Below are 15,138 nucleotides of genomic sequence, written 5' to 3'. Positions count from 1 at the left end.
AAATTTAATGTACTCGTTCGTAAACATGATGGTAGATTAAAATAAATGAAAAATTATACTTATAAACTTATTTATTTATGTATTGTATATAAGAAAAGAAAAACAGTAAATTACCGCTGGTTGTGAGCCATATTTTTCAGTTCCATTTACAGCCTTTTCCAACAAATGTGAACTTTCTTCGGTGGCCAACATGGCGTTATTGTGTTTAAGATTCGATTCCGATGAGGTTGATGACATTTTGAATAGATTTTTGTTGTTGTTGTTGTTTATGTATTTTGTATATAAGATATATGATGAGATTTTTTTGTTATTTAATAAATAATATTAATAAATATGAGATTACTTTAGTATTTTAACACTAGTTTTAATAAATATTTTGTTGTAATTTTTTAAATTTTTAATTTGTTTTAAACAAATAAATACTAAGTTCGGGATATGTTTTGAGTATAAGTTGTTTGTAATTTATTTTTATTATTGTTTTTGTTATTTTCTTGTTGTTTTGTGTGAAACTTTTGAATACAATTTTCAGCAATTTCTTTGCGGTACATTAAAATAGTTAAATGACGAATTTCGTAGCAAATGTTTAATTATTACGTTGTCAGAAGATGATAATGCTGATGGTGGGGAAGGTAATGTCCTTTTGAATGTGTCCTTTAACGTTAAGGTTACAAAACACACACTATTGTTCATTATTTGATTAACGCCTACACTTTTGCAAATACTGGGGGCATTAAAGCGCCTGCGTTTTGGTCTCTTTTTCTTCTTTTCACACGAATATTTTAAAGGTTAACAGAGTTAAACACAACTCTGTTACTGTCAGTTCTTTTTTTTATAAATTGTAAATAGAGAATTTTATTGTTAATTATTTTCCTTGTGTCTTTTGTTTAATTTTTTTTAAAAATGTTTAGCAATTGTTTCTGGAGTATTTTGTAGTCTGGTTAATGGAATTTTTTTAAACCCTATTCGAGTATTTTTTTGTTTTTAATTTTTGTTAAATAACAACAAATTTTGAGTATTTTTTTTGTTAGGTTTTTTATGAAACTTTATTTGAATTTTTAAAACAAGCCGGTTTTTTCTTTAACTTTTTTATTAACGAATTTTTATAATTAACGTTTTCTGTTGATAGCTATTTGAAAATAGTAGTTAGTGTATCTTTTGAAATTTTGTTAAGCGTTTTGTTTTGTATAAATAAAATATTATTGGATGTTTTATTTTGTGTATTTCTTAACACCGCCACGACTTGATTGTTAATGTCTCGTTGTATACCTTACGCGCCAAATAAAAACATATTTTGCTCAACGTATTTTCCTTAATAAAGTAAATTGTAATCCACTCTCTCTCTCTCTCCAGGCAATTCCATTTAATCGAACAATCCCCCAAATATGTAGTGTTTTACGCTCATTAATTTTATTGCTCTTATTTCTCTTTTCGATTTATGCATTTCCATTAAAAGTTTCATCATCGCTCGCCAACACAAGCCCCCATAAGTAAATTATATTGGCGCCTCTCCCCACCCTGCCTCTTTGTGTAAGTTTTCCTCTGACATTGCTTCAATATCGAGCCTCTTTGCCTTTTAAGAACCAGTACCGACAACAAGAACAACAACAAAACAATATAACTGAAAATTAATGCAGGCGCTAAGTAAACGTTGTATCAACAATACTCGTATTCTCTCCCATTTCCGTTTCTATAGCTATCGTTATAAAAATTCTCTTAACATTGCCCCCACCTCTCACGTTTTTTTAATATCGTGCACGATTTTTGTTTGTGTATTTTGTACCTTACCAGACATTAAATAATAAATATTATATAGAAATGAGGGTGTGTATGCTGCCTCTGTACAAGTGGAGACACACTGTATTTGTATGAAGGCCTTTGACGTCACACACTCAGCAAGTTTACTTTGAATACTTTTGTGTACGTACGTACATTGAGGCACAGTGAAATGATACACAAAAAAAATGTATGCAAATATTTTCATAGATTTCATAGGAATTTATAGTCAATTTATAAACAATAGACACAACCTAATGCGTAGGCTTAATATACAAGAAATACCATCCGGAAAAAACTTTATTTATTATAGACTTCTAGTACATTAATAACACGGTTTGCGTCGCTTCGTTCTTGAAGTTGCGTCTTTTTAAAATTTATGTGATTTCGAAGTTGCGTCGATTTTGTTCCTGTTTGCGTTGCATGGCTTCGAAGTTGCGTCGTTAGTACTTCGATTTGCGTCGTTGATATAAAAATGTATTGAAAAATCAATTTTTTTCAGCAAAAATTATGAATCTAGGTACCAATTAAATGAAAATCAAAATGTATGGAAAATCGTTCTTCGTTTTGCTTCGCGTTTCTATAGACCCAAACCGGGATATTAGTGTACAAGTCATTTATTATGTATTATTTGGGCTTCCTATTCGTGAAAATAATTACAATAATACTACTTAGTATAAATTTGATTATACACACTATGATTTGAAAACTATATAAATTACTGAATTTTGACCGATTATATCAAACAATTTAGTATTCGATTTTTGTTATTATTTGGAAAAAGAAATTAGGAACCCTAGTATTGATAATAAAATATACGTTAACAATGAAATATGTACTAAAAGCTCTATAATGAACTAAAACAAGTAAGAGAGCTATATTCGGTTGTGCCGAACCTTATGTACCCTTCACCAAATTATACTTAAAAATAAAAATTTTAAATATTTTTAGGTAAACAAAATTAATTTTTTTTCCAGTCGGCGAAAAAGTCAACGTAAACTGCAACTTCCAATTGGAATAGAATTTTGCAATATCTAATTGAAAATCAGTAAATCGATCCAGAAGAAAACATTTATGAATCTCAGGGTGATACTTGCGAATAAAAAAAAACTAATTTATATTGAAAATATGCCAAGAAAACTAAAATAGTTTAGAGATTTACCACCTCCAAAAAGATTTTGCCATTTCGTTAATAACACATCGAAATATTAATCATAGATCCGCCCGTCTGTCTATCTAAGGCACGAACTGGCTTAAAGGATCATAGGGGGACACTATGATCCTTTTAGGCCAGATATATTTTCTGTAGATCAGAAAAAATTTACAAAATATGTTGAATCGGTAAAAAGTTTTGGGTCAAAATATATGAATAAATTTATGACCTTCAAATGATAGCAACTTCTTTACAAAGGATATGCTTATCTAGTAGTTTAAACTGGAGTATTTGATTTCCTCGCATATAGTAGGGATATTGAGATCCCTATAGTTGGTACAATTTTTAATATATCATGGTTTTCCATAGCTGGTTATCATATACAAGGGAACATTATAGAGCAAGCATGGAGGGCAACCAATCCCATCTTAAAATGAATGCAACGTGGACTCTATTTCATTTGTTCAACTAATTAACCTGAGACTGTAGTTGTTCGGATGCTATTAAGGAAATTGTGTGAATCCTAATAAAAGCGGTAACGCCCACAAATATGGATATGGGAGTCAGTGCGCACGTGGTCAAATCTTTTGTATAATATGTATATATAGAATACTTATTTGAATAAGGAATTGGTCAGTATAACGTTCGTATTATCCGGATTTATGTTTGAGGTTTGTAAATCCCCAATACGTAATATTGAGTTAAAAATAAACCAAATAATTATCAGTACACAGTTTACATATAATTTTGTGAGTAATGCTATTCATTCCAGGAGACTTTCCTGCCTTAAAAACTTTGATTTTAGTCATCATGGAAGAAAACCGTAATTTTATTGAGCGTAGACCCACATTTCAATTGATCACTAAAAAAGTAGATTACTGGCAGCATTTTTCAGAATATTCTAATATACTTCGAAGTCTCGAGGTGATTGAATGAGCCCTCGTATTGTACAAGACACACACATAAATACTTTCGATACGTTTTATGATCTAAATAGCCAAAGACGAAAATTTTAAAAGTTCGAAAAAGTAGGTTTTTTTTGTTTCATATAGAACTTTTTGCCAAGTTACAATGATGTCATACCTAATTAACAAAAAAAATATATACAAACATATGTGCTGCTTAAATATTTAGTAATAAAAAAAAATAATTTGTGTCTAATAATTTATTTGTGTATTAAAAAATAAGTTGTGAATACTTGTTCTTTATGAATAGCAAAAAAAATCCAAAAGGTCAATTTGCAAAAAAATACCAGTTTATTTTTTATTTTTGAACTTGACAGCCCACTGTGTCTGAGTCGGTACGCATAGCAACAGTTTTATTCATCATAATGAGCAATTCAAAAATTCAATGTAGTACAAGAGTAAAAAAAAAATCCGAATTCATATGACTCGAATTGTAATAACAATTTTGAGAGTATGTGTGAGTATCTATGTTCTCCAAAAATAACAAAAACAACAATTTCAAGAAACTTAAGCAAAAAAAAAGAAGAAGCATATATGAATATATAGTTAAAAACTTAAACTAAAATCAACACTATCGACATAAATAAATTCAGCTGAATTTTCAAGTGACTACGAATACAAAACGTGACTTTTGTAGCGCAAACCGCACAAAACATAACGCTTCGTTGGGACGACATACCACCAACAAGCGTATCGATTTTATTCATGTGTTGGTTGTTGTTGTTTTCGGTTAGGTGAATCTTTACAATAAAAGTCACCTTCAAAATAAATGAAAATTATTGACTTTTGATGAAATTTCTGAAATGTGTGTATTCATCCAAAATTAGAAATATTACTAACGTTAGTACATTCATACGTAAATATGTAGATGGATAGAATTAAACAGAACAAGAGAGAGTGGGAGAGAAGTCTGTATTTAAAGGAAGTTTACATTTCTTTAACATGTTTTAGGTATTTAAAGGACTCTTTTACAAACATTTTTCTCATCTAGTAAAAGTAGGTATCACTTGTTAACAAAAACTCAAATGCATGAGAATTGAAAGAGAATTTAATGAAAATATGTATAACTAACGGACACGTGTTTTTGCTCATTCATTTTCTTGCTAAACTAACAAGCCATTCCATTTTGATAAAAACTAAATTCATACATATTTACAAACACACTTCTACATAAATATGTATCTGCAAAATGTGTGTGAGTAAAATGTCATATGATTTATGGTAGGCATAAAAGAGCTTTATTTATTTAATTGTTTATTTTTACACTGTGCTCTTTTTTTTAAAAAAATTATGTTCTCTCTGTGTAAAAGTTTTGCTGTGACGTCACAATGTGTTTGTGACAAGCCCCAAAATCTTTAGCCAATGAAATTTTATTTTTCTTCATTGGCCTCTAAACTAATGGAAGAGTGTATGTGTGCATGAATGTTTGATATTATTTTAACATATTTTGTACTTAAATATTGAACGAGGGTGATGTGATGATGATGATTCAAAATATTAATAAAACAGCAAAAAATACAACAAAACAAGTAAGAGAACTATATTCGGCTGTGCCGAATCATATATACCCTTCACCAAATTATACTTCAAAATACATACAAATTTTAAATATTTTTAGGGAAACTAAATTTATTTTTTTTCCAGTTTTTTTAATTTTTGGAAAAAAAATTTTGCGAATTGTTATTTTAATATTTTATTTTTTTTAATTTTAAATTTTTTTTTTTGGTTTTTTAATTTTTTTTTTTTTGGAAAAAATAAATCGATTAAAAAATATTTTTTCCGATTTTGACCCATTGTAGTTCCATCTTACTATGGTCTTATATACGTCATAGCAAAGGACTTTGAAATATCTATCATTAGATTTCCATATTGTCTATATTAATGACTTAGTAATCCAGATATATGTAGGTCAAAAATCGAGGTTGCTCTGGTTTTTTCCTCATATCTCAACCATTTGTGGACAGATTTTGCTGATTTTAAATACTTCTCGAAAGTATTCATGACAGAATTATTGAAGATTTGGATCCCGAGGATATCTGGGGTCTTCAGAAAATTGATTTCAACAGACAGACAGACAGACATGGCTTAATCGACTCCGCTACCTATAAGGATCCAGAATATATATACTTTATAATGTCGGAAAATTATATTGTGGAAATTACAAACGGAATGACAAACCTATATATACCCTTCTCACGAAGGTGAAGGGTATAAAAACACATACACAAACAGAGCACAGTGTGTCAGTCACACTTTTATAAGCCTTTACTGACGAATATGGTTATAATGAATCGTTATAACGAACACCGGCTATAGAGAACTTTTTATACTTTCAACACAGTAGTTGACAATGAAACGAAAATTTTCGATAAATTTAAATGAATTTTTGAACCTAACTCTTCTGAAATGATAATATTTGGTATATGACCATGCAAAATGTAAAGTTCTCGAGAAATTCGATCTCTTCTTAAAGCTAATTAATCATGGATTTTTAATTTTTTTTCTAGAAATTCCATTCTCATCAAAGCAGCATATAGCATAAAAAATCGTCTAAATCGTCGATATTCTTTTCAAGAACGATATATCGAAATTCATGCTCTTAACTTTTGTAATTTGTTTTCATACTGTTGTTAGAAACATGCTAAAAATTGGAAATGGGATTCTAGGGTGTCATAAGATAAAGTTTTATTTTGCAAACTAAGAAGGTTATTTTTATTAAATATATGAAAAATTTACAATCTTTTGATCTGGTATACATACAGATACATATGAGCAGCCGCAGAACAAATCATACTTAACATTTAATGTGGTGACTTATGGCAGTTAGATGTATCTATTGATAAGTAAGAAACTTGTTACCACTTCTAGGTTCATGTAGTTTTTTAAGGGAGCGAAATAAATAAAACTCAATTTCCCAAAAATTTTAAATGTGCAAAAAAGTACCTTTTGTTATGCGGCTCCTCATATGATTTATCATTATCATTTTATATCAGTTTTTCTAAATTATATCTAAAGTATCACCGAATGAAAATATACTGAAATTATTCAGCCTAACTACAAAAGCCTTAAAATCGATTTTAAAGGCCGTATTCATAAATAATTTTTAAATTTAAACAACATTTTAAAATCAAATTTTGTATGGAAATTTTGCTTTAAAACATTGTTTAAATTTAGAATTTTCCATAAAGTTTACTATTATTTTAAATTTCGTACCATAAAACAAATTTCAAATATAATTTAAAATGTTGTTTTATTATTTAAAAAAAAGCTTTTTCTTATATTTTCAATTATTTGAATGTATATGTTGGAAAAAGTTTTGAAGCTTTTTTCAAATAAAAACAATAGTTCTATTTTAAAATAAAGTCGACTTTAACAAAAATTAACTTTAAAATTTCTTTCATAAACACCCTCAACTTTAGTAGTACTTTAGTACCTCTAACTCACACATTTTTAGATCGATTATTTAAACAATTATCGAAAATTTTAAACAATTCTGGAGAGGTCGATTTGTAGGGACGCAAAAAAAAGAAACTTTGCCCAAGGAATCATACTTCTAAAATGAATTAAATTTGGAGAATTTGACTAAGCTTATTTTTCCAAATTTGTTTATTATATACTTCGCTACTTAAGCACATTAAAACTATTCGTGTTAATCATTTCGCTTATTGCGAGCAAAAGTTATGTTGGTTTAAAGTTTAAATTAAATCTGATTCTCATGGACGCATGATTAATATTATTTATTACCTACATCACATTTATATTTATCATACGCTCTATAAACAAAATTTATACACAATACAGACTACATCATGTAAAGTGCCAAAAATGGTGATTTTTGGAAATTTTTGATTTATTTGTTAATATTAATATTGCTTCAATCCAGCACTAAAATCGACTATAATTTTCGATTTTTTAATTTTCGCTAGTCTTGACTCTAGCCATTTTTGATAATTATTTAAAAAACTTATTGTGCCAAAACAAATTATCAAAATTTATCGTTTTCATACATATTTCTTATTTTCTTCTTTTAAAAGTTTCCATAGTTTTTACAATGATAAGAAGTATAAATTTTACATCTATTCTATATCTATCTATATATATAAAAATCACGTGAGAACGGCTGGAGCGGAGATGGTTTGTAAAGAAAAAAAATTAAAAAATTACGGCTAAAACCGGCTTTTTTAAGTCCAGTCAACTGTAATAAAAAAGCCCCTAAAGTATGCAGTACAAATTTAGATATTTTATTTGCAAATAAATAAGAACAGGCAGGGTTGGAGAAACTTGACGAACTAACATTAGTAAATGCTACCGGGCAAGAAGTATAAATTTTACATCTATTCTATATATGTATATAAAAATGAAATGGTCCATTTATGTAATGGCATCACGTGAGAACGGCTGGAGCGATTTGGCTGATTTTTTTTTATTCGAAATATTCAGGAGATGGTTTGTAAAAAAAAAATTAAAAAATTCCGCTTAAAACTTGGAATTTTTTTTGTTTTTTTTTGAGTCCAGTCAACTGTAATATAAAAGCTCCCTAAAGTATGCAGTACAAATTTAGATATTTTATTTGCAAATAAATAAGAATAGGCAGGTGTATGTGGGTTGGAGAAACTTGACGAACTAACATTAGTAAATGTCAACTAGGTCAACTAGTTCTATAATAAATTTACTCTAATAAATTTTAATTTATATTAAAAATATGGCGCTTCAAAACTGAAATTACGGAATAGAGTTTTTAAAATAAAATCAATTTTTACTGGTCATGTAAGTGGTTCATCTTCGGTGGCTTAGAAGAGGGTAAATTGGAACTTTTAAGACATGAACTTCCATTTGAATATTGTAATACTGGTCCTAGAATAAGATTAAAATTAGTTGATATTCTGCAGCCAATGCGTTAAATTTCATTCACAAATTGTAAACTTTTAGATACAGTTTTGTTCTACTCAAGTACGTTATAACCTGGCTCCACTGTATAATGTAATTGTAATCTAAAAGTACAAGTATGTTTGTATTTAATTATATATATTTTTAACATTGTTATTGCTATTTGTTTAGTTTTTTTCATCGTATATGAATATTTTCAGCTGTTTGCTGTCTACTGCAATACAAAAAAGTACTTAAATAATAAACAAAATCACGCGATCTGCTGAAAAATAACAAATGTCAGGTATTTTTTTAGTTTATTTTTCAGTTGCGGTTACTTTTTTGTTTGTATTTTTAAATTGTATACATAGACAAAATTTGTAGATGGCTATATACATACATACATTGATTGAAAATTGAAAGAAAGAAAAAATAAAATAATAATAACCCATATACCCACATATGAGACTTGTTTGAGGCAAAACAAAATAAAAATACCTTAATCGATCATTGTCTGCGAAGGTTGAGTAGATTTTTTTTTAAAGTTAATTATACACAACTTTGTTAAATAATATTTTATACCATTAATTCTGCTTTTAATTGTACAAAAATGGGGTTTTAAACTTCTTTTATTATTATGCATTTGTATTTTTGTTACAACAAATTCCTTAAATTATTGTCTTTTATCTAAATTACCTTAAAAAGGCTTAAGATAATGTAAGCAAATAAATTTTCTAGTCTGTGGTACATATTTTTTATTACGTGCATTTTTTCAATTATTATTAGTATTATTTTATTTCAATGTCATATAAAAGTCATAAAAGTAATCAATTCTTTTTTGGTCATTCAAAAACAATTTTTGTTTTGTTTTTTTTTGTGTGTTAAATAAACATTTATAATTGTTTAATGGGGGGCTCGGTCCGACTATTTAGCATGAGTGAGTGCACTCACCTACAATTTGTACTTTAACCTCTTTCTTTACTCATACATTTTCAAAAACTCTCTTACTCATTTATATACTCTCTTTTAATAAATATGTACACAAATTTCAAATAGCTTTTTGACAGTCATTATTTGTATTTTTTTTTTTGGAGAACTGATTAAAATTGTATCGTTTTAAAATGGGAAATATTCAAGTTATTGTCAAAAAATACTTTAGACTTTGAAAGTGCTAAATTGAGTATTTTTAATGAATGGAGGTCTTTATGGTTCATAGGTTTAATGTATGAGTTTCCAGTTTTTATAATCAAATGTCTAATCATTCCTAAGAAATGAACTGATAAAAAATATTGATTAAATATATAATTTTTATACGTAGTACTTTAATTATACATGGATTCGAAACGGAAATGCTAATTTTATACTATATAGTTACTCAAAATGTTAAAGTTATTTCGCTTACTTTCATTAGTCTTGACTTAGGACCATGATTGCCAAATTTATATCATGTATGTAGGTACTAATATACAACTAATGTCCTTATCATCTATTGCAGGGGGGTTGATTAATATTATTATTTTTAACTACATGTATAAATATTAAGAATTTCATAATAATATATAAAAGTTGTATGTATGTATCATAGCTGTAAATTGTGAATATTTTTATTCAAAATATTTCCAAAAGCTTAATTATTTTTGAATTTTAGTTACATTTAAAAAAATAAATTTATATTGAAATCATTCTATATTATTCAAAATAGGATATTAATTAATATATATCTATTTAGAATATAAAGCATTAAATATTATTTGATTTCAATAGAATACGATATTAAATAAATTATACTTAAAAGTTTTTAATAAACATTTATAAAATTATACTAATAGTATTTGTATTTTAGTAACAATAAGTTGTATTTTATTTATTATATAATGAATAGATTTTAAAATATTCTAATCAATATGAAAACATGTAATTATTTTCAAATTATATTTTTATAGTAAAAATGAAATATTAATTTAGTTTATTCAACTAGTTATGAATAAAATATTATTTTACTTATTCGAAAATTTGTTGATAGATTTTATTCAAAGCAATTTTCTTTGAATAATTTTATTTCTCCAAAAAAAAGAAAAATATTTAAATATTCAACAAAAAATTTTATAATACTTTTTTATTCATAGAAATTTTCTTTGAATAATTTTATTTGTGAAAATAAAATCAAATATTTTAACAACAAATTTTTGAACAATTTTATAAAAAAATATTTTTGTTTGTGAAAATGAGCTCGGACGATAAAGATTTTTCTTCCGAGGATTATGAAAAAGATCCTTCGTTTGCTATAAATAAACAAAAACAACTTTCAAAAATAATTCAACGATATTTTGAACGTCTAATTTCACTTGCAGGGTTATTAAATAGCCTTAGGAGGAATGCCATGTAAGACGATCATTTTGAACAACTAGTTACTTTAAAAACTGTTTTTAAAAATAATTCATTTTCTTCTTCACAATTTAAATTAATAATAAACCTCAAATTGAAACCATTAATCTGTGTCCATATTCTAGTGATAATCAATGATTAATTAGTAGTTTTTAAAAATAGAATATTAGATATCAGAGAAACAATTGGTCAATTCACAAGGTCTCTTATCATGTCATATTGTCATAATGTCCTAATATTTCACAATGGTTTTTATTGTTTTTCAAGTAAAAAGTGTCCTAAAATAATAGTACTCTGTATGCTATGTTTATTGTGTTATCGTAACCAACCAGTAGAGAGACCTTCGCCGAATGCCTAAGTGTCGGTTAAGCCGAGTTGCCGAGTCGAGATATATTAAGACATTATGACAATATGACTGATAAGAGACCTTATGAATTGACCAAATATCTAAGAAAAAACAAGTTGAATCTGAAAAAAATTTGTAATTCGTTTCGAAAATAACTTTTTCAACTCAGAATGCAATCAGAAGACATTTTACATCAGTATTATTGTGAAATAAAAATATTCTTTAACATTTATTAGAATTATTTCTATTCTGTAATTTTTGGAAAAATAAATTTATTTGTTTCAAATTTGTGAGAAATAAAAATATTTCTAAAGTTTTACTAGAATTATTTCTATTCAATCATTTTTTGTTTGAATAATTTTAGTTTTTTGTGTTTTGTTTGAATAAATATTCCAAAGAAATTAGTTGATTTTATTTGTATCTAAATGAAATAAATTTAAATTTTATTCAACTTTGTTTTATTTGAATATATAAAATTTTACTATTTTCTAAAAAAATATCAATATAATTTAATTAAACTAATATAAAATGATTTTATTTATTATTTATTTGGTTTTAAAAGATATAAATATGCATAAATTTAACTGTAAATATTATTAATAAATTAGAGAAATACTTTAATTAACTAATAAATAATTTGGAAAATAAATATTTATAATTGGAAACAAAAGCTAAAATAATATAAAAAATATTTATATTTTGTATTTTATTCACAAGTTACAGCTATGGTATGTATGTATGACTAAAGTGACTAAATTTCTAAGTACTAGATTAAAATTGTTATAAAATAATGAAAATAGTAGTGACTTCAATATTTCATTAGAAGCAATTATAGTCACGTTCGATTTATTCGAAGACTAACAGTTAATACTAACCGTTTGAAACCGTAAAAGTTCATTCACGCTGAAACTGTCATTGATAATTTTAAATGGTATCGAGCTCAAACCAAACTATGTAGTGCTTTTTGAAAATTTAAAGTACATAATTGAATTTATGTTGTCTTGCAGTATTTTATAAAGATGAAAAGTACTTTTCTATCGCCTATTTTGATCCACAAATTTCATTAAGTTCCAAACTCTTCTATAAAGAGTGAGCTTAAAAAAACCGTTCTATATAAAAATGTTCAAAAATACGAAAATTTATTCAAATATTGTAAAAATTCATTAAGCATTAAAATATTTCTAAATTTCCTGTGTTCTTTAATTATTTTTTCAAGAGCACAATACCTTTCCACAGGCCGAAGTTCTGGACAGTTGGGTGGATTTGCCTCCCGTGGTACTAAATTTACATTATAGTTTGAATACCATTTCTTGAACACTACCTCGTCCATCAGCCAAATAAAAATCTTGACCGGAAAGTTGTGAAAAGTCTGCCCCTTCACCTTCGTGAAAAGGGTATATGTATATTAGTTTGTCATTCCGTTTGTAATTTCTACATTTTTCATTTCCGACCCTATAAAGTGTATTCTGGATCCTTATAGATAGCGGAGTCGATTAAGCCATGTCCGTCTGTCTGTCTGTTTGTTGAAATCAATTTTCTGAAGACCCCAGATATCTTCGGGATCCAAATCTTCAATAATTCTATCAGACATGCTTTCGAAAAGTTTCCTATTTAAAATCAGCAAAATCGGTCCACAAATGGCTGAGATATGAGGAAAAAACCACGACAACCTCGATTTTTGACCTATATCTGGATTACTAAGACATTAATATAGACAATATGGATATCTAATGATAGATATTTCAAAGACCTTTGCAACGACGTATATAAGACCATAGTAAGTTGGACCTACAATGGGTCAAAATCGGAAAAAATATTTTTTAACCCGAATTTATTTTCTGATCCAGGTTTTCTGTCAATTTTGAAGTCTTCTTATACTGTTTAATGACTTTTGGAACAGTGTGACGATGAATTGCTATGCTATGCGATGCTATTTTTTTGAAAGTCTATATTGGATTTTTTTGAACAATTTTAGTTATTTTTTCACATACTTTTATTTTGGTGACCATTTTGATAATATCTGACATATTCTTAAAAGTTAACGTAATTAAAACAATAATAAGTTTTGGCTGAAGTAGTGTGTTTTGGACTCACTGTTTAGTTAACTTTGACATTTCTGTCTTCTTTAAAATATCTTTTATATGTGACCAATTATCTGGTACCTATAAAAATGAAATGTTCCATGTATGGAAAAATTAGAAGTGAAAAAACGATTTGCTTATCAATCAAAAGAACGAAGCGGACAGTTGACATCGCCAAAATGGGATTGCTGAAACCAAACTTCACCAACTTCAACATAAGTTTGTTTACAATGTGTTGTTTTTGTTAAGTTTTTCAAAAAAATCAATTCAATTTCAATTGGTTAGAATTTCTCAAGTTATTACTAAATAAATGTCAAAGAGTGACAGCACTATTCTTGACATTTCATCATTTGACAGCCAATTTACTTCATAACCATAAATTTGCCAAATCTTTATTTAGTTCAAGCCCTAATAAATATGTATATTCGATTATGAGATAATCAAAAATAAGTATTATTATTAAAAATATTTATGTTTAACGAAATTTCTATGCTTTAAGTCCAATTCAACATATTTAAAATATTTTATAAAACTTAAGTGATTCATAAAATTTTTAATTTTTCCCATTAAAACTACAAACATAAAATAATTATCTTATCGAGAATTCAGTTATGATTATATATAATAAATATAAAAATAATTATGTACTACTGTATATGCCCACAATGACACGCCCTTTTCCAATCAGCAGACATTATTAAGAGGCTTATCAAATCAGACATTTAAAATATTTTTATTGACTAATATTTAGTGGGATTTTACAAACAAATACAAGTATTATATAGTACATAAATTTAATTTTTATTTATTACCATAAGACTATTCAAAAAAGCAAACAAAAAACTTTATTATTATTAACGATCAAAGGTTTCTTCGGCAAAAATAATCTAAAATGTTGTTTGTTTGTTTGAATAACGATTATTTTTTGTTTTAAACAATCAAATTGCCATAAATATTGGTGACGTTTTTGCATTGAACAAAGTACATTGGCACATACATTTTTTGCAATTAACAATGCAAATTTTATTAGTGTCTGCTTTTTATTAGGGCGTAGTATTTGGACATTTTGATAAATAAAACTAATCTACCTGAAATAATAAATATTTATTAAGTATTTGTTTAGCTCTTATTTAAATTATTTATTTATTTTATTACTGTAAAATTGAAAACAAATTTAAATAAATAGAAAATTTAAAAACATTATTGTATTGCAATTCTATTGCCATAAATCCATTAATAACAATTGCGACGTGCTAAAAAACGTGATAAAAACTTGGACTGATGTTGTTTGTTTTAAAATGTAGGATTATTTTTTAGAATTATAGCTTTTTATGGATTGAGGTTTTATTTAAAATAGCTTCCTATTATTGTTATGATATTTAAATAAGTTTAATTCAAATTTTATTTATGTTAATGTACAATTTGATTCTGGGATGACAATATGTAGATAAAATCTTAAAAGTTGTTTTCATGTTTATAAGGATTTCATAAGAAATATATGTACACTGTACTTTTTACAATCAGCCCAATTATGAAAAAAAATTCCCCGGGAGATTTTTCCCTTTTCTT

The 15,138-nt window shown here is 26.7% G+C and overlaps 1 protein-coding gene across 2 annotated transcripts in view; it reads right to left on the bottom strand.

The window, feature by feature from the left end:
* Window positions 1-15,138, bottom strand: part of nebu (nebulosa) — an 80,552-nt gene that overhangs the window by 21,901 nt on the left and 43,513 nt on the right. The window contains exon 1 of one of the 2 annotated variants that reach the window (XM_065506523.1): window positions 115-1,349. The exons of the other annotated variant lie outside the window; for it this stretch is intronic. Within the exon in view, the coding sequence (XP_065362595.1) occupies window positions 115-237 (123 nt within the window). The 5' untranslated portion in view covers window positions 238-1,349. Of the gene's footprint in view, window positions 1-114; window positions 1,350-15,138 lie in introns of those variants that run through there. 2 annotated transcript variants of the gene reach the window in all.

This window comes from Calliphora vicina, chromosome 3 (assembly GCF_958450345.1).
Source record: "Calliphora vicina chromosome 3, idCalVici1.1, whole genome shotgun sequence".
Lineage (NCBI taxonomy): Eukaryota > Metazoa > Arthropoda > Insecta > Diptera > Calliphoridae > Calliphora > Calliphora vicina.
This window is presented reverse-complemented; position numbering and strand designations above follow the sequence as displayed.